Raw genomic sequence first — 19613 nt, forward strand, 5'->3', positions numbered from 1 at the left:
CATTCACTAAAGGTAACCCACCTTTATGATAATTGTGCTAAGCCTTTAAAATTAAAAAGATCTTGCAGGTTTTAAACACACTTGATTTGAATAGAAGAATACAGACAAAGCTTCTTAAAATGGCTCAGATTCAAACATCAGCCTTTCATTAACTCTACCAAGAACAGTAATTTCTGTTCCTCTGAGTTTCTTTTAAATTGCTACAGCTGTAAAATGCCAGTGAAAGTTGCTTCTGTGTGTCTTCCAACCTCAAGCAAAGACTATGGTCTGCATTTTTCCACAGCATTATGGCAATTAGTTACTATAATTGGCTTTAATTCACTTCTGGCTCACTCGTTCCTCACATTCCAGTCAAAACATTGAGTTTTGAAATGCACTGAGTTCTGCATTAATATTTATGTTTTTAAAGACATGACATATTTGCAGATGACTTGGGGTTTTTCTGCCTGAAAGACCATGCAACTGAAGATAGGAAGACATTATGTATAAATGCCTGATGCAAGTATATGTATTAGTCATGTAAATATTTCCCCAAGTCTCTTTCCTTCTCTTCATGAACTGTGCTCACATATAAAGAAGGGAGGCTTTAATCTCATCAGGTGGTGGGCTCCAGACTTGTTTGAAATGGATGGAATTTCTGAAATGTTTCTTTGAAATGTGAAATGATGAAATTTCCATGTTGCTGTAGTACTGAATTTGCCCTTTCAGCACTTGTTCTGCAGGTATTCATTCATTCATTCATTCAATCACATCTTTCTTTTAAGGTTTTTGGTGCTCTGAATTTGTGTCCAAAAATACTATTCTGATGGACACTGGAAACTAAAAGTGGTGTTGCTGCACTCCAAATTCATAATTAATACATGCCTTAATATACCAGACTAACACAGATTGCTCTGATTAAATATATATTTACTCTAAAATGATAGAAGTAGTGTGCTACCATAGCAGGTTTTGTTTGAGAATCCATTTTTCCTAAAGACACGTATTAAGTATATCTAATAGGTTTCCTCTAAGTTTCCTTTTTTTATCTCCTTTGTCTGTCAATTTTTGTTCAGTTTGTATTAGCACATAAATGTGCACTGTTCCCTTAGATGCATTAAAAAATTGTGGGGGTCTCTGTCTGGCTTGGAGAGCTTCAAACTCTCTGGTTGTATTTTGGGCCAGGATTCAGAAGTGTTTCTTTACAAAATAAGAGATGGAGACTGGGAAGATTTCTGCTCAGGATCTCACCCTGAGCTCACTGGGTTCATTCCAGCTGTGCTTCCCTGCAGAGTGCTTTCTGCTCAGGATCTCACCCTGAGCTCACTGGGTTCATTCCAGCTGTGCTTCCCTGCAGAGTGCTTTCTGCTCAGGATCTCACCCTGAGCTCACTGGGTTCATTCCAGCTGTGCTTCCCTGCAGAGTGCTTTCTGCTCAGGATCTCACCCTGAGCTCACTGGGTTCATTCCAGCTGTGCTTCCCTGCAGAGTGCTTTCTGCTCAGGATCTCACCCTGAGCTCAGTGGGATCATTCCAGCTGTGCTTCCCTGCAGAGTGCTTTCTGCTCAGGATCTCACCTTGAGCTCAGTGGGATCATTCCATCTGTGCTGGCACAGCTCTGGTGTGCACACCTTTCTGTCCCCACAGCTTTCCTGGAGCACTGCTGCTTTGTAAGCTGGGCTCAGGTTGTTTTTTTGGTTTATTGCACAGTGAGAAGGCAGGCTGGGTGTGCTACAGATCCATTTGTGGTCTGCTGACTGGATTTCCCAATGCCAGCTCTTGCTGCCAGCTGGTGTTTGCTTTCACCACCAGAGCTGCCCACGTGTGTGAGTGACTCCAGTTCAGAGCTGCCCACTCCTGTCAGGGCCTGAGTCAGCAGCTCCATAGAAGGGCAGGCAGGGTGCTGTGCCCTGTGGCTGAGTGATGAGGTGACAGGACAATGGCAGAGCTCAGGGTGGGCAGGCAGGCAGGATGCCAGCTGGGCTGGAGCCTTGCAGGGCACTGTGCTGTGCCCTCTGCCAGCCCTGCTGCAGAGCAGTGCCACATCTGGGGACTGCCTTCACTGAGGAGCCTTCCACTCAGCCCCTCCAGTCCTCAGTGGCTGGGGCAGTTTTGGGTAAGTACTGCTGGACTGTCCCTGTTTCACAGTCACATCCCCCCTGCAGCTGGGACAGCTGATTCCAGCAGGTCCCATTCCTCCTGCCTATCCCCCAGCAAAACATCACATCCCCACTGCAGCTGGGACAGCTCATTCCAGCAGGTCCCATTCCTCCTGCCTGTTCCCCAAAAAGACCCACAAGGAATTGTTTCTTGTCTTTTCCATAGCAGTGGAGCTGCCTGTCCTCGGGGCAGGGCAGCTGTGGCAGTGTCCCCTTGCACTGCCAGCAGCAGGTAGGGATAATTATTTCTTGTCCCCTCTGAGTGCCCTGCTAGGTGTTCTCCACCCAGTCAGCCACCAGACCTTGTGTTTGGTGTGTGGGGGCCCCCAGCCTGGGCAGGTCAGGAGTTCTTGGAGTTATTTTCTGGACCAGCCTCCCCCCAGATACTTTGTTCCTGACCACCAGTGCCTTGAGCCTGTTGTGGGCCAAAGAAGAAAGATAGATATAATTCTAAAATTTGGTGTTTCCTGGCACTGACTGTGCTTTTCATTTGCCTTCAGGGATGGTTTCTAGGTTTGTGTGAGTTTTCATATTTTGGTTAACTTGGTGAGGTTTGCTCCCCTTTTCTTCTTATGTGAGGCTCCCATTTGGTCTGACTCACTTTAGCCAAGAAATCCCACAGGATTTGCTTAAAAATGAATTCCCCTTACATGACTTAAAACCAGCTGAAGGGGAGGAGGGAGTAGAAACGTGAGCACTTGTGGCCCAGCAGCACTGACTGGATGGGGAGCAGGCTGCAGCTGCCTTGGGTGGGATTTTCAGTGGAGCATCTCTGCCCATTTTTGTCCGTGCTGGACAGGCAGAGGCACGTGGGGAGCAGCCACTGCTGATCAGAGAGGAGCTGATCCAAGCCAGCTGGTGTCTGAGCTGCCTGGCACGGGCTCCTGGCAGGGAGGGGAAGGATTTTTGGCAGAGCCCAGGCTTTGTGCCACTGTGGGCAGCACGTGCTCTGCCTGAGCTGGGGAGGAGGCGGCGGACCCGGTCCAGCTGCTCCAGCAGGAGCTTGGCTCTGCCCGAAGCTGGCAGCTTCCCAAGGCCTTTTCAACCCAGTGCCAGGTCACAGCAGAGGGATGGGGCTTGGCACAGGAGTCAGGAGCAGCAGCAGCCTGGCCAGAGCCAGAGCCAGAGTCAGGCTGCCTTGGGGAGCAGGAGTCACAGCACGGACAGCACCTCCTGCTCGGGCTCGGGCTGGGGGCACTCAGATGTGCAGTGAGTGCCAGTGTGGTACCCTGGTACTATCACCCTTTACCAGTGATATCCTGTACTTTCACCCTTTACCTGCTCTCAGGGCTGTCAGAATATTCACTGAGTGTCTGTAACAGGCTGCACTGCACAGACAAGAGAGATCTCTCCACCGCTGTGCTGCACTGTCAGCTTTGCCCAAGGAAGAAAGGCAACCCAAAGTGTTAGCAAAACCTCTTGAGATCCCAGAGTCCCTGGTCCCACAACCTAGGAGATTTTTCCCTTCTTGTTTCTGGGTGTTGGCATAGCTATGGCTCTCCCCAGCGATGTTATTTACAAAAGAAAAAAAGCAGAAATACTTTTTAGGTTATGGTAGATTATATTCACTTATTATTATTATCTTATTATTATATTCACTTATTATTACTCACAGATTACTGTCACTCTGTAAGCAGTGTAAATTTTACAAGCCTGTCATTGGGAGAATCAGGGTTGCAGAGCCATGCTGGATTTCCCTGCTTTTGGTTAACATGACAATGCCTTCCTGAAGGGCTCAGCCAGGGAGAGCATCTCCAGAGACATGGAGGGAAAGTCTTTCATAATGTCTTTGTTCCTCACTGCTGCATCTCTGACTAGCTGGAGGCCTGGTGCAGACATTGCTGTCTCAAATGCAAAGGTGAGCTGGCACAACATTGAATTAACATGCTTGGCATGACACTTAATGGAGAGAAAAATGATGTTTTGCTGGAAAGGGGTTTGTATCTGTGTCTGTCCTCGGGTGTGCAGGGGCTCTTTGGCCAAGCCCATGGATTGCAGTGAGTTTTACAGCCCAGGTGCCAGCCCTGCAAGCTGAAGCCTTAGGAGCACCTCTCAGTTAGCACAGGGCTGAGCTGAATCCCTGCCTGAGGAGAACAGTCATTGCCATGAGAGGAGGATGAGGTGAGTTTTGAAATGTGCACAAAGGAGAAATTGTTTTTATCCACATTTTTCATGGTGTTTGAGTGGGAAGGCCAGATGAATATGTGATTGTTCTGGTCAAATCACTGGCTGTGTTGCTGCTATTTAAGTAGCTGAAGGCAGCTAAGTTTTTAAAAATTTAAAAACCCCAGCCATGAACCAACCAAACAACCTTCCCCCAAACCCTGAAGCCATGTTATTTGCTCTAAATGCAAGTCAAAGACTGGGGCAGGGTTATTGGATGGGAAGGACCATCATATGTGGGTGACAGCAGAGCAGGGGGAAGATAGCAGCTGAAGGAATGGAAAACAAAGATTCCTTTAATCCTGACAGCAAACTGGGGCTGTGCAGCTGCAGACCCCAAAGCAGCAGGAGCAGCTGAGCTGTGCTGCCTGCAGGACACTTCAGTGCCACTGAGGATTTTGGCCAAGGATTAACAGGGTCTCTGCTCCAAAGGGAGCTGTGGAGCACAAATTCCCTGCTGGAAGTCTCTCATGCTGAGCACAGGGAGGGGGAAGTGTGGAGTGAGCACGAAGGAAATGAAGTCAGACCTATGTAAATGCTATTTTGGGGGACTGTTTCCTATTTGGAGGGGCTGTTTCCTATTTGGAGGGGCTGTTTCCTATTTGGAGGGGCTGTTTCCTGAGGACTGGGGTTTCCTCTGTGCTCCATGCAGAGCTCAGTGGCATGGCACCACAGGCAAGAACCAGGGCTGTGCCTTTTCCATCCTGCACACAGGATACCTCTGCAGCTCTCACCTTTTGTGAAGCTCAGCTCCTCTGGCTCAATCCCTTGGCTTCTAATGGGAAATCTCCTGTCCTGGGGAGGAAATGATGCTGAAATTGGGGCACAGGAGGTTCTACCTGAACAGGAGGCAGAACTTCTTCACTGTGCAGTGATAATGCACTGGAACAGGCTGCCCAGAGAGGATGGGGAGTTCCCTCACTGGGGATACTCCAGAGCCCCAGGGAACTTTGCAGCTGATGTGTTTGTGTTGGCTTGGGTGGGAGTTTGTGGGTGGATAGGGTTGCTCAGAAATGAAGGATCTCCCAGGGGGAGATGCCCTCCTGTCTCACTCACCTGGGCTGAGTGAGGGAAACATGCCTTTATTCCCCCTTTATTTATGGATGTGCAGTTCAGGGACAGAGCTGTTCAGCTGCTGGGATGCTGCTGCTTTTCACAAATCAGGCTCTGTATTTGCTGTGTGCAATCAAAACTAACCTGCAGGCTCTGTGTTTAGGACTGTCCTAAACTGACCTAAACCTGCAGGGTGAGGCTGAAGGTTCAGCCACCCGAGCCAGGTTGGTTCACCTGCCTCCTACCACACACACACAGCTCCATATGGGCTGGAAAAGAGCCCAAAAATCCCTGCAGGTGTGGCTGGTGTCCATCCCACTGAGCAGTGCCAGGACCTGCAGCTGCAGGAGCTGAGGCTGTTCAAGGTCCAGGCTGTTCCTGGAGGGTTCAAGTTGTTCCTGGAGGGTTCAAGTTGTTCCTGGAGGGTTCAAGTTGTTCCTGGAGGGTCCAGGCTGCCCCTGGAGGGTTCAGGTTGTTCCTGGAGGGTTCAAGTTGTTCCTGGAGGGTCCAGGCTGCCCCTGGAGGGTTCAGGTTGTTCCTGGAGGGTCCAGGCTGCCCCTGAAAGGATCCAGGCTGTTCCTGGAGGGTCCGGGCTGCCCCTGGAAGGTTCAGGTTGTTCCTGGAGGGTCCAGGCTGCTCCTGAAAGGATCCAGGCTGCTCCTGAAGGGTCCAGGCTGCTCCTGAAGTTCCCTTCTCCATGGATGCAGGCTGAGGAGCCCCGACAGGGCTGTGCTGGGCTGCAGGGGTGTCAGTGCTGTGCCAGGCTGTCCGTGCACACAGCCTCAGCCAAGGAGCACTGCACCCAGGGGTGAGGTGCCCCACAGCCTCCCTGCTCCCCTAACAGCCTGCTGTCCCCTTTGTGCCTCCCCAGGCTACTGCCTGCCCCTGGCTGACCAGCCCACGTCCCCCAAGAAGGCGAAGAGCACGGTGGAGCAGCTGGAGCTGCAGCAGCAGGAGCAGGAGGAGCTGGAGCAGGAGCACTGGCTGCACCCTGAGTGGGCCCCTGTGAGGATCATCCCTGAGGAGGAGATGGCTGAGCACAACCTCCTGGCTGTCCGGGTGATGGTGGCCAGTGATGGCAGCAGGTACCTCAGAACACACCTGTCTGCCCATGGAGGCAGGAGCTTCTCTTTGAAATGGGGAGTGTAAACCCCCTTCCTCCAAATTATTATAGTTTTGAAATTAAGGGGCTCTCAGGCAAAGATATGGGAATTAGGAAAATTAAAATAGAAATGCAGTATTACACAGAACAATCCCAACCCTGCCAGAGTCAGAATCCAAGCTGACACCCGTCAGTCAGTCAGGGTGTTGGCACAGTCCCATTCAATGGTGGCTGCATCCTCCTGCAGGGGCAGATGTGGTTCAGCTGGAGCAGTGCTCCTGGAGAAGGTGCAGTTTCCTCTGAAGCTCCAGGGATGATGAGGAAAGGTCTGGTTTTCCTCTGGAATCCAGTGGAAAGATGGATTACTTGCTGTTCAAAATGTCAGTTTTTATCTGGGTAGGAAGGGCTTGGCTCCTCCCCTGGCTGGAGCATCTCCCAGTGGGATGATGGAATTTTATCAGTCATGCCCTGGGACTCAATGTGCCATTAACAGGAGATATCTCCTGGAGGGAGGATGGGCTGTGGAAAGATAAAGATGATTGCCCAGCTGGTTTAAAGATGGCCCATTAGCAGATAGTATGTGCCAGGAGATAAGGAATCACTGCCCCACCAGCTTCAACAGATGGTGATAGAATCCACATTGCTGGCCACATCCTGTATTGCAACCCAAGACAACACCTGGGAGCAGCTTGGTTTTCTCTGGAGTGCTAAGGAAAATCATACAAAATACAGTACTGGGTGTATGTACAACTAGAGGGGAAGAGAACTAAAAAAAACCCCACGAATGCTCAGAATAACAGTTGTTCTTAACCACAGCCACAAGGCACATGAATCACTTTGCAGGAAATCTCCAGACATTCCCATCCCACACAGGGGCCTGAATCATGGGATGGGCATGGCTGTGGTCAGCTCATGGAATGCAGTTTTTGGTGCACAGGGATTTGGGCAGTGGGTGTGTTGTGGCACAAGGTGCATCCTGTGACATGGCCCCATCCTGCAGCTCCCCACCCTGGGTTTTGAGAGCCTGCCCATCCCCAAGAAAGCTGAAATTTGATGAACCTTGGGGAGCTGTCAGAGGAAGCCAAATTTCTACACACTCATTAGAATATGTTTGTTTTTGGGCAGGGTTCTGTGGCTGCTTGTTCCATCCAAAGATCAGATTGGTATCCCCTGAGTAAAGCACTTTTCCTTACAGAGAACTAAAAAGTAAGAGGGGGAGTGAAAAACAAACAAAAGAAGAAAACAAACCCAAATGTTGCAAACACTGCTGCTCTGCAGGGAAGTTCATTCAGGTTCCAGGCAGTGGTGATTGCCCTGATCTGAGGATCAGCTCTTTCCCCTCTCTCATCCAGGCACTGATGATTGCCCTGATCTGAGGATCAGTTCCTTTCCCTGCTCTCATCCAGGCAGTGATGATTGCCCTGATCTGAGGGATCAGCTCCTTTCCCTGTCCTGGTCCAGGCAGTGATGATTGCCCTGATCTGAGGGATCAGCTCCTTTCCCTCTCTCATCCAGGCAGTGATGATTGCCCTGATCTGAGGGATCAGCTCCTTTCCCTCTCTCATCCAGGCAGTGATGATTGCCCTGATCTGAGGGATCAGCTCCTTTCCCTCTCTGGTCCAGGCCATGATGATTGCCCTGATCTGAGGGATCAGCTCCTTTCCCTGTCCTGGTCCAGGCAGTGATGATTGCCCTGATCTGAGGATCAGCTCCTTTCCCTGTCCTGGTCCAGGCAGTGATGATTGCCCTGATCTGAGGATCAGCTCCTTTCCCTCTCTCATCCAGGCAGTGATGATTGCCCTGATCTGAGGATCAGCTCCTTTCCCTGCTCTCATCCAGGCACTGATGATTGCCCTGATCTGAGGATCAGTTCCTTTCCCTGCTCTCATCCAGGCCATGATGATTGCCCTGATCTGAGGGATCAGCTCCTTTCCCTGTCCTGGTCCAGGCAGTGATGATTGCCCTGATCTGAGGGATCAGCTCCTTTCCCTCTCTCATCCAGGCAGTGATGATTGCCCTGATCTGAGGATCAGCTCCTTTCCCTCTCTCATCCAGGCAGTGATGATTGCCCTGATCTGAGGGATCAGCTCCTTTCCCTCTCTGGTCCAGGCCATGATGATTGCCCTGATCTGAGGGATCAGCTCCTTTCCCTGTCCTGGTCCAGGCAGTGATGATTGCCCTGATCTGAGGGATCAGCTCCTTTCCCTCTCTGGTCCAGGCCATGATGATTGCCCTGTGAGTAATGACTCCCCCTTCCAGCAGAGATGATCAGAAACCTCATGCTATAGCACTTACCTCCTTGCTGGCCAAGGAAAACACACGTTTTTCTCTTTAAAACAGAAAGATATCAATCAATGTTAATGGCAGGGCTCCTTCTTTTTCTTTGCTGTGGCGTTCTGCCCAATCTCAGTGTGGTGTCTCTCCATCCACATAGGGTCTCAGCTATCAAAGCCTTCTTGTATTTATATTTTTACATCTATGTGTCTATATCTATCTGTTTGAAAGTCAGCTTAAAAAGTGTGTTTTAGCACGAAATTCAAGGCCGCTCTGATTCAGCTTTCTGCTGAGAGAGCAGTGCACCTGGAGAGGTGTTCCCTGCTGTCCTGCCTGCCCTGGCGCCCCAGGACTGCTGGTTTGATCTGGGTGAAGCTGGGTGCTGCCCAAATCTGTGGCTTTATAGAGCCTGCAGCCTCTCCTTTACCTCTTCTTCCTCCTGTCACAGCAAATTCTACTTTCTGCTGTCCCAACAGGACTGCTCAGGGTGTGAGCTGCTTTGGGTTGGAGGCACAGCTATTAATCACCACAGTAAATCTAAGAATTAGCTTGGCTGTATTGTTTGCATGCAAAAGAGGCTGAGTTGGGTCCTGCTGCACTCATTCATGGCAATGGGAATGTGGTCACATCACAAGGGCTGGCAGTTCCCTACAGTCTGGACTTCAGAGATGAAAGGAATGGCCTGATGGTTAGAAAAAGGGCTAATAATCACCTGAAACCGCTGCTGTGCCCTGGGGCAAGGTCAGGACGTGCATGTCATCCACACCTGTGTTAATTCCATTTACAAAGGGGATGCCATAATCTGCCTGTGTGATCAGCTCAGGTGCCTCCCTGCCTGCTCAGTGTTCCATGGGCTGGCCAGCAGCTCCTAGGAGTGAGAAGAGTTTGTTTCCTTTTTCCTACAGACATCTTCTGCACATTTGAAGGCTGCTCAGGCAGCTTCACTCAATCCTCACTCTTTAGACTTACACTTAAAATTTTCTCCACTCCTGGACTCAGCCTTGCTTGCTGGGCTATCCTCACATCTCTCCACTTATTTTCAAAAATCTTCAGGTAGAAGGTGAAAGGGGCAGAGTTTTGACCCTTGAGCATTGTTTGCAGGCCAATCCCAGCACTGCAAATATTGAGGTAATTCCTTTGCCCCATCCTGCTGCACATGCTGTGTGAGCAGGGAGGGGTTTCACCCCAGTCCCTCTCAGCAGTACCTTCATTCCAGGTGCTGGCTGTGGGTGCTAATCCAGAGTCTGATGGGAATGGGGATAGCTCAGTGGGGAGCAAATCATAACAGGGGTGAAAGAGGGAGAATGAGGCCATCAGCTCTGGCTGCCACACAGCTCTTCCTCTGAAACACCCACCCTGCTGCCAGTGCTCGTGCTGGTGCTTGCTGCACCCCTGAAATGCCCCAGTGGAAATGCCCCAGTGGAAATGCCCAACTGGAAATGTCCCAATGGAAATGCCCCAGTGGAAATGCCCCACTGGAAATGCTCAGCTGGAAATGCCCCACTGGAATTACCCGAGTGAAAATGCCCCACTGGAAATGTCCCACTGCAAATGTCCCAGTGGAAATGCCCCAGTGGGATTGCCTCAGTGGAATTACCCCAGTGGAAATGTCCCAGCTGGAATTGTCCCAGTGAAAATGTCCCACTGGAAATGCCCCAGTGGAAATGCCCCAGTGGAAATGTCCCAGTGAAAATGTCCCACTGGAAATGCCCCAGTGGGATTGCCTCAGTGGAATTACCCCAGTGGAAATGTCCCAGCTGGAATTGTCCCAGTGAAAATGTCCCACTGGAAATGCCCCAGTGGAAATGTCCCAGTGAAAATGTCCCACTGGAAATGCCCCACTGGAAATGCCCCAGTGGAAATGCCTCAATGGAAATGCCCCAATGGAAATGTCCCACTGGATATGCCCCAGTGGAATTGCCCCAGTGTAATTGCCCAAGTGGAAATGCCCCAGTGGAAATGCCCCAGTGGAAATATCCCACTGGAAATGCCCCAGTGGAAATGCCCCAATGGAAATATCCCACTGGAAATGCCCCAGTGGAATTGTCCCAGTGGAAATGCCCCAATGAAAATGTCCCAGCTGGAATTACCCCACTGGAAATGTCCCAGTGGAAATGTCCTACTGGAATTGCCCCAGTGGAAATGTCCCACCTCTCTCCTGCCGTTTCCCCGCAGCTCCGAGCTGGAGTCGGATTTCACCGGGGACTCCTCCACCTCGGAGGTGGGCGAGGGGCAGAGCTGGCTGCCCGAGCCGCCCTGCTCCAGCCCCCTGCACAGGTGGGCGTCGCTGGCCAGGAGCCCGCTGCTGCCCGAGGACAGCCCCAGGACATCCAAAGTGGCTGACGGTGAGCACTGTCCTGCCTGGGGGTGCAGGGGGTTCAACAGCGGGGCCAGGTTGTACTTTTGGGGGGATTTCTGCCTTATTTGCATGGTGGATCTAAACCTGGAGGAGCTGTGCCCTTGTCTTGCAGGGGTGGGATGGGGGATTTACCACTGGTAAGATGCCAGGGTGGTATTTGGCAATCAGGATCTGCAGCACTGCCTGGGCAAGGGTGAGGCTTGTGAAAATTTGGGGTTCTGCAGGGAGCTGCTGAAGGGAGCCAGGGAAAGCACAGGGAGGAAAGGATATAGCTAGCAGGGAGCTGGGAACAATCTGCCTTCAAATGGAAAGAAACTCTTTTCTGCAGCTGGTCAGAACTAAAAGATGTACTAAAAGCAGAAAATAAAAGGGCACCAGATTTTGTTTCTTCCCATCTCCCACCACCCCCACATCCATAAATGCATTTTTAATCCAAGCAGAAAAGGGGAGTTTTATACAGCTATTCAAATCAGCTCTTGAATAACAGAGCCCTTGTTGAAGGCAAAGGGACAGCAGCAGACCCCAAAACCTGCCTGGCAGGGTGTGGCTCCAGGTAGCCAACAGAGGATTTCATCCTTTTTCTCCCTGGTGTCACACTGCCACCATCCCTGGCTGCTGAGATGGTATCCCTGACCCAATCCCAATCCCAATCCCATCCCATCCCAATCCCAATCCAATCCCAATCCCAATCCCAATCCCATCCCAGTCCCATCCCATCCCATCCCATCCCATCCCATCCCATCCCATCCCATCCCATCCCATCCCATCCCATCCCATCCCATCCCATCCCATCCCATCCCATCCCATCCCATCCCATCCCATCCCATCCCATTCCGTGTGTGTTTGGGATCGCTGTGTTTGGGATCCTGCTGTTCCCATCAATCCCTGTGTGTGTTTGGGATCACTGAGGGTTCCCCATCCATCCCTGTGTGTGTTTGGGATCCCTGCCGTTCCCATCCATCCCTGTGTATTTGGGATCGCTGTATTTAGGATCCCTGCCGTTCCATCCCGTCCCTGTGTGTTTGAGATCGCTGTATTTAGGATCCCTGCCGTTCCCATCCGTCCCAGTGTGTGTTTGGGATCGCTCTGTTTGGGATCGCTGCCGTTCCCATCCCACCCATCCCAGTGTGTGTTTGGGATCCCTGCCGTTCCCATCCCACCCATCCCTGTGTGTATTTGGGATCCCTGCCGTTCCCATCCATCCCTGTGTATTTGGGATCGCTGTATTTGGGATCCCTGCCGTTCCCATCCATCCCTGTGTGTGTTTGGGATCGCTGTATTTGGGATCCCTGCCGTTCCCATCCGTCCCTGTGTGTGTTTGGGATCGCTGTATTTGGGATCCCTGCTGTTCCCATCCGTCCCTGTGTGTGTTTGGGATCGCTCTGTTTGGGATCCCTGCCGTTCCCATCCGTCCCTGTGTATTTGGGATCGCTGTATTTGGGATCCCTGCCGTTCCCATCCATCCCTGTGTATTTGGGATCGCTGTATTTGGGATCCCTGCCGTTCCCATCCATCCCTGTGTGTGTTTGGGATCGCTGTATTTGGGATCCCTGCCGTTCCCATCCATCCCTGTGTATTTGGGATCGCTGTATTTGGGATCCCTGCCGTTCCCATCCATCCCTGTGTGTGTTTGGGATCGCTGTATTTGGGATCCCTGCCGTTCCCATCCGTCCCTGTGTGTTTGGGATCGCTGTATTTGGGATCCCTGCCGTTCCCATCCATCCCTGTGTATTTGGGATCGCTGTATTTGGGATCCCTGCCGTTCCCATCCATCCCTGTGTGTGTTTGGGATCGCTGTATTTGGGATCCCTGCCGTTCCCATCCATCCCTGTGTATTTGGGATCGCTGTATTTGGGATCCCTGCCGTTCCCATCCGTCCCTCCCCGCGGCAGCGCTGCCCTCTCCCGGCGCAGGCTGCCCGGGAAGCGGAGCCCTGCCCCTCTGCTCCTCCTCTCTGCTGGTTCCCCAGCCCAGCTTTGGGCTTTGGCTGCTCCAGCTGACCCGAGTCCTTCTGTTCCTGCTCAGCACTCCAGAGAGCCAACACCTTCCAGGCCTCGGCCTTAAATAAGTACCAGAATTGGAGGAGAAGGTTCCAAACCAGTGAGTAGAGCCTGAGCAGTGCTTGTGTCCTCTATTCTTGCTGTTTGCCTGTCTTTTACTTGTCTTTTTTCCCTCCTTTCCTTTAGAATTTTTGAGTCACTAGTTGAGAAAACAGAGATCTAAACCACACCAAGTGTTTCTTTCCATTTTTGTACCTTCATAAGATCAAACCCCCTTTCTGTGTGGCTGTTCTGTACCTGTGCCCAGCAGCAGGTGGTGTCCACTCTAATTCTCCAGATTTCATCTCTGGCCCTGCCTGCACTGGTTGCTTTCCTCAGGTGGGACCCCGGGTCATTAGAAATGCTCCTGGTGCCTCCTGACACACTCCCACACTGCTCTGTCACCCTTTTTTTGTGTTGGAAAACCCTCCAGGTGATGCTGCTGGGTTGGTGAAAGGGAGAAAGACAATCCCAAGAGGTGAGCTGGTGAAAATAATTTGGTTCTTGTCCTGCAGCAGTTTGCCTGGGTTTGGGAATCACACAGGGTTTCCCTGTGGGAATCACACAGGAATGCAGTGATTTTGAGATTGAGAGTGCCACAGCTGGAGAGTGCTACAACTTCTGAGCACCAAGACAGATGTGAGAAATGGATTTGTGAAGGATTTTAAAATACCCATTATCTCAAAGTTTACATGCAAATACACAAAACTGTGTAAACTTTCAATCAAGCTTTCAAAATCCTGGCTCTGCTTCTGAAACAAGTGGGATCCCTGTGCCTGTGATGGGACCAGTGCTCAGGGACATTTCAGCTTGCCTGCAGCTCTGGCAGTGGGTGTCCCACCCAGGGGACATGCCTGGCACGGGGAGGTGCCATGAGAAGGTCCCAAAGTCTCCTGGCATCCCTGCCAGCCTTGGCTCTGCCTCTTGGGTACTGTGAAAACACAGAGTTTGGCCCCACCAAAGGTTTAAAGTCTTGCCTTAATTGATGTCAGTTTTTAAAAGGCCGGTCAATAATGATTCCTGATCCAGGTTTGTGTGTGGGGTAAGGAAGATTGTTAGGCAGGAAAGCAGGGGAGACTGGAGGGGGTGTCTCTCTTAATCTTGAGTGATTTTCAGCTTGTTCTCAGGGAGGACATTACTTAATGATCTGCCAATTCATTTTTCCATCATTTTGTTAAAATCTTCCACGTGCCTCAAGGGCTCTAGAGGGAGCCAAAAGCCTTTGAGAGGGAAGCAATGTGCTGCATGAGTCTGCCTGAACCTCAAGCATGCTGTTAAAATGAGGTGTAAAGCACAGTCAGCATACACTGGGAGCAGAATAAAAGCTTTTTTTTACTCTCTGGAGGAAGACTGTAAGCCATAGTTTCTATATTTAATCCAATTTGATTACAGGAATTCATATGATCATCAGTCACATGAAAAAAACCTCCCTCTCCTTTTCAGACATATTTCCCCAAACACATATGTTTCATAAGCAGCACGGGCTAGGCAGCCAGGGAGAGGAAATCAGTGTCACAGCTCTATTGGCTGCAAGGCTCAGAGCAGGATATTACCTTTCAAAACCTTTAATCCCCACTGCACAGCCACAGGGAACACCGTGCTCTTAATTTATCTTGGGATTTTGGGCCAAGCAGATCCTGATAGTGCCCTGGGGACCTTTTTGTTGGGTTTTTTTGGTTTTTTTTAAATCCTGTTTTGAAAGCAAAGCTGAAATACAGGTTCAGCATCTTGGTGGGAATGGAGCCCTGTGTTTTCCCTGTGATAGATGGGGAGCTGTGGCTTTGTGTGGAGCTGGGGTGGGAAGCAATTCTCCCCCTGGGCTGGGGTTTCATGCCCTCATCAGTGCTCTGGCTGTCTCTGCTGCAGCCCTGGCATTTCCCCCAGTGCCCTGAGCCATGACATTTGCTCCTGTCAGGAGGCTCAAGGCTTTAGTGGATCAGGCTGAACCCCCCTGGCTCACTTATGCAGGTGGTGGTGGTGGCTTTTTCATCCTAATTGTGGATTCTCATGTTTTCCTGTAGCTCAATTACAGAATATAAAGGTCAGGCTGGTTGCCATCCCTGCAGGAGCTCCTTGGCAGGCTCCAGCACAGTGTGTCCCTCCAGTCCTGATCAAAGAAAAAACATAACATAGAAAACATAACAAGTTGCATCGAGGTTGGGTACAAATAGGTGAGACACAGAGGGAAGGAAACTCAGCCTCCCTCCCTGGCTTGGCTGAAGTTCACATGCAGGAACTCTCCTCTCTGTCCCTGGAGTGCTGCTTTTGTCCTCATGCACCTTTTAATCCCCATGCAGAGGAGCCAAAGTTTGCATGGATTTCAGAACTAATGGCTGGGTTTGTGAGTTCATAACTGAGCTGTAAATGTACTTGTCATGTTCTAGCTGGACATGATAATATCTTGGATCAGGGACACTCTTGTTTGTCCAAAGATTATTTATTATGTAAAATTCCCACAGACACAAATAGTGGAAAGTTCTCCTGCCTCCCTGCAGGTGCAAGTTGCCTCCTTTAGTAATTAATTACCTTGCCTGATCCTGGCAGAGCCCCATGGTGCTGCCTGTTGTCCTGGCTTGGGAGACTTTTTTCTGTCCTTGCATATCCCATGTTTTCCCCATTTGGATGGACAGCCCTCTCAGAAGTCATTCCAGTTTCTTCATTTCTTGGAACTACTCAAAGTTCAAAAGTCACAGGTTGTTTTGACTGCCTGAAAGCCCTCTGAAGAGGACTGATTCCCAGTTTCCTGGAGCTCAAAAGCTGCTTCATCACACCCAGCCAAGAAGAGGAAGCAGTTCAGGTCCACCACTGAAAATATCAGCATGTGTTTGGCACAGCACACACACACACACGAGCAAGGCCATAGCAATGCTGGAGGTCACTTCTTCAGCTTCACTCTATCCAGGAGAGCAGAGCTCAATCTTCTCCTCCTCTTCTTTAACTCACCTCACTTCAGACCAAGCCAATCTTGGTGGGAAGGTAAAGGCTGTGTCTTTGTGTCTTTTGCAGGCTTTCCTCTGCTGTCAGGCAGGAAGCCTGGGCTGCAGGGGAAGGACAGCTCAGGCAGCTGCCAGGCTGCTGCTGCAGAGGAGCACTCCCCAACACAGGTAGGAAGGGCACTGTGCACAGCAGAGGGGCTGGGACTGCTGCTGGGGCATGTCTGCTCCCAGTGGTTTTGGTCCTCAGTAACCACTGAGGCTGGGGTCAGACCAGATGTGATCTCTTGGATTTGATGTGATCTCTTGGATTTGATGTAATCATTCCCAAATCAAGCAGCTGTGAGACTCAGGCTTCCATCACACAAAGAGTTAGCCACTAATCTGTTGCACCAGTCATAAAATCCATCACACAAAGAGTTAGCCACTAATCTGTTGCACCAGTCATAAAATCCATCACACAAAGAGTTAGCCACTAATCTGTTGCACCAGTCATAAAATCACAGAGCGGTTTAGGCTTCACAACTCCCACTGCTCAGGGGCATCTTCTGTGCCCTGCAGGACAGAATTTCCATGGTATTTTCTGGGTTTTTTTAATTTTTAGGTGTTTGAAGGCTGAGGAAGGGTGTGGCTGCCCTGCAGGGGGATGGTGACTGAGCACCCCGAGCAAAGGGCAGCTCATCCCTGGGCTCCCCCAGCCAGGTGGAGCAGGGACCAACCCACATCCTCCCTCCCTGCACAGCTGTCCTCACCCTTGGCTTAAACATGGCTCAAATTGCTTGAGCCCAGGGCCTGTGCTGGGGAAAAACCAACTCTTCCACATCCACAGTGTGTCTGGGATCCAGGGCAGGACAATGGGGCCAGGAAGGGACATCCCAGGAGAGCAGAGCTGCACCCCTGGGAGCTGCCTGCCCCACTCAGCTCCTGCTCTTCCAGCACTGCTCAGTGGCTTTTCCTTACTCTAAAAAGCAAGGATTAAGAGGGTGTTTATTTGTTAATTGTGCTGGTTTTTTTGTTTTTTTTTTTAATCTGAGATCCTGGCCAGTAACAATTTTAGCCATCAAACAGAAGCGTGAAACAAAGTGGAAGCATCATTGCCTTCCTTCTGATGCTTCTGGGAAATGAAAAGTCAGACAGATTAATGGCTTCACCCCTGTGAATTTGGGTATCTGGCACATAAGTGGAAGCAGGAATTCATTCTTCACACCATCCATTATCACATAGCACTGATGATAAAATGCCTCCTTTTTAAGCAGGAAGGAAGAACTCCAGTTTTGTTTGGCTACATAGAGTGGGTGTTTATCCCTGTTACTATTTTGGTGGCTGAAGTAATGAATTTAAACCTTTACCAAAGGAAAAATAATCATGAGAGGAAACTAATCAAATTGTTTAAAACTATTATCTTGGATTTAATTATCTTTTCTGGGTCACTTCTTCCACTCCTACCTGTGCAATATAAATATGCAACTTTAGAAAAACATTTGGAGAGGATGGATAATGGTCTCTTTTGCTTGCTCAAAACTCTGAGGTGGTGCAGCTGGAACACACACAGGAGAATAGAGCAGATCTGCTCTTGTGTGTTTTCCTGGAGATAGGATTGTTTCTTTCTAAAGAAAATATTAAAGGTAATTCATAAAGATATGACAGATTCTTAGCATGAATAACATTATTTTTAGACTATTAAAATTTCCAGTAGTATTAGATCTCTGCTCCTAGAGAAATATTAGCCCTTTAGGGAGAAAAGCTTTTCTCACATTATCATCTACATGTGTATTTGTGTATAAATTAAATATTATGTTCATTGCTATTATGTTAAGGTAAAAATGGATTAGAATATTTTATGAAACAGGAGCTACACAAAGCAGTGTTTTTATATACCTAAAATATATATATATTTTTAATGCACTTCACAGTTGGCTTCTTACAAGAAGCCACCAGAAATTCCAAGAAGACCTTTCAAGTCCTGGAGCCCAGTGTTGCAAAGAAAAAAGGGCAGGGAGATGCCTGAAGACACTCACTGCTACGTTCCCCACTGTGATCATCTTCAGAGCAGCACCACAGGTCCCCCAAGGACCCCTCTTGGCAATGGGACCCTGGCTGCTGGTTTCTGTGAGCCTGAAGACACAGACAGTGACAGTGGGACACACCCAGCCCGGCACTGGAGGGGACAAACACAGAAACTCATCTCTGACCCAGAGCACTTCAGCAGGAAGAGCAAAGCGCTGTCACCTCAGGACTGGAAGGAGAAGGATGGCACAAGTGGCAGGCAGCTAGAAGCAAAGCTGGAGCAAGAATTAAGGGAGACAAAGCAGAGGCTGGGGCTCCGTAGTCGCCAGCAGCTCCCGTGTGGCTCGAGGAGAGCCCCGGGGAGTGATGGAGCCCCCTGTGCTGCAGAGGAGAAGGGTGCTGCCTGGAGAAAGGCAGTGTCCCAGCACTCTCCTTCTCCTGGGCCTCTCTCACTTGCTCCAGCAGCCTCCCCAGTGCACACAAAGCGTGCCCTGAGGATGCCAGAGGTGGTTTCCAGGGAGCGTGCGGCTGGCCAGCCCAAATCCCCTCTGAAGCTCATAGCCAGCGCCATCAAAAGGTCCCTGTGGGATCCTCTGGCCTCAGCCCCTGAGGCACTGAGGCAGGACTCAAACAGCAAAGCCAAAGCCTCTTCAGAACACAGCTTCTTCTGGTTCCCCAGCAGTCTTGGGTATTCCCTAAGCAGAAGGAACAGGAACAACAATAACACCCAGTCGCAGGAGCCTGAAGTATGGGAGTGGGAAGGAGAAGACACAGGAGATGGGAGCCCTGACTCACATCTGCCTCACCCTTCTGTGGGCTCTGAAGGGATATCTCTAAGGGATCACAGGGAAGAGGTGTCCTTCACACCCTACAGGCCTTCCAGGACAGCCCATATACCTCAGAAAGCAGCTTGCACTAGGATGGAGGAAGTCCCAGGGCTCCTGGAGAAGTTTACCTTTGAAGACAGCCCTCTAGGGACTCCCGTGGATGAAGAGTGTATCCCTGAGAAAAAGTCCACTCTTCTTTCATCTCCAGAGCCCAGGAACTCCCTCAAGGGCAATCTGGATGTCTCTGCACAAAATGAGTCACTCTTCAATAGACTGAAAAGCAAAGATCCTGAAAGGGAACAGAATTCCTTGGTGTCATCTCTGCCTGTCATTAAGGACCGTTCTCCAGAAAGGTTGTGTTATCCTTTCACAGGTGAGGACCCTGGTGGAATTACTATATAATTATTATTACTGGTATTATTATTATTATTACTGTGTAATAGCACTTTAACCTTTAAAAGACCTGTGCACATCTATGGTGTGCTATGTTTAATTTCTAGTTGTCTTCTACATAAGGAGATTTAATAAATACATTTTGTGGCTGAAGCTTAGGAGCTGCTGCAGATTTAAAGGAGGGGAGTGGATCTGCAAGCAGAAGCAGCTTGCTGGATCCAAGTTTGGTTTGCTGCTGGCTGCTGTTGGGATGTTTGGGTCAGGAAATTGTCCTCCAGAGGTGGGAGGGGTGGCAGGGCAGAGGGGGGTACTGGGCAGAGCAGCTC

At 50.1% G+C, this 19613-nt stretch overlaps 1 protein-coding gene across 2 annotated transcripts in view; it reads left to right on the forward strand.

Annotated features, from left to right (window-relative positions):
• MICAL2 (microtubule associated monooxygenase, calponin and LIM domain containing 2) overlaps positions 1-19613 on the forward strand; it is a 107628-nt gene that overhangs the window by 74552 nt on the left and 13463 nt on the right. For both annotated transcript variants that reach the window (XM_056493899.1, XM_056493900.1), the window contains 5 exons: positions 6225-6438; positions 10905-11074; positions 13114-13188; positions 16134-16231; positions 17974-19267. In XM_056493899.1, the coding sequence (XP_056349874.1) occupies positions 6225-6438; positions 10905-11074; positions 13114-13188; positions 16134-16231; positions 17974-19267 (1851 nt within the window). The remainder of the gene's footprint in view (positions 1-6224; positions 6439-10904; positions 11075-13113; positions 13189-16133; positions 16232-17973; positions 19268-19613) is intronic.

Source organism: Oenanthe melanoleuca, chromosome 5, assembly GCF_029582105.1.
Source record: "Oenanthe melanoleuca isolate GR-GAL-2019-014 chromosome 5, OMel1.0, whole genome shotgun sequence".
NCBI classification, from domain to species: Eukaryota; Metazoa; Chordata; class Aves; order Passeriformes; family Muscicapidae; genus Oenanthe; species Oenanthe melanoleuca.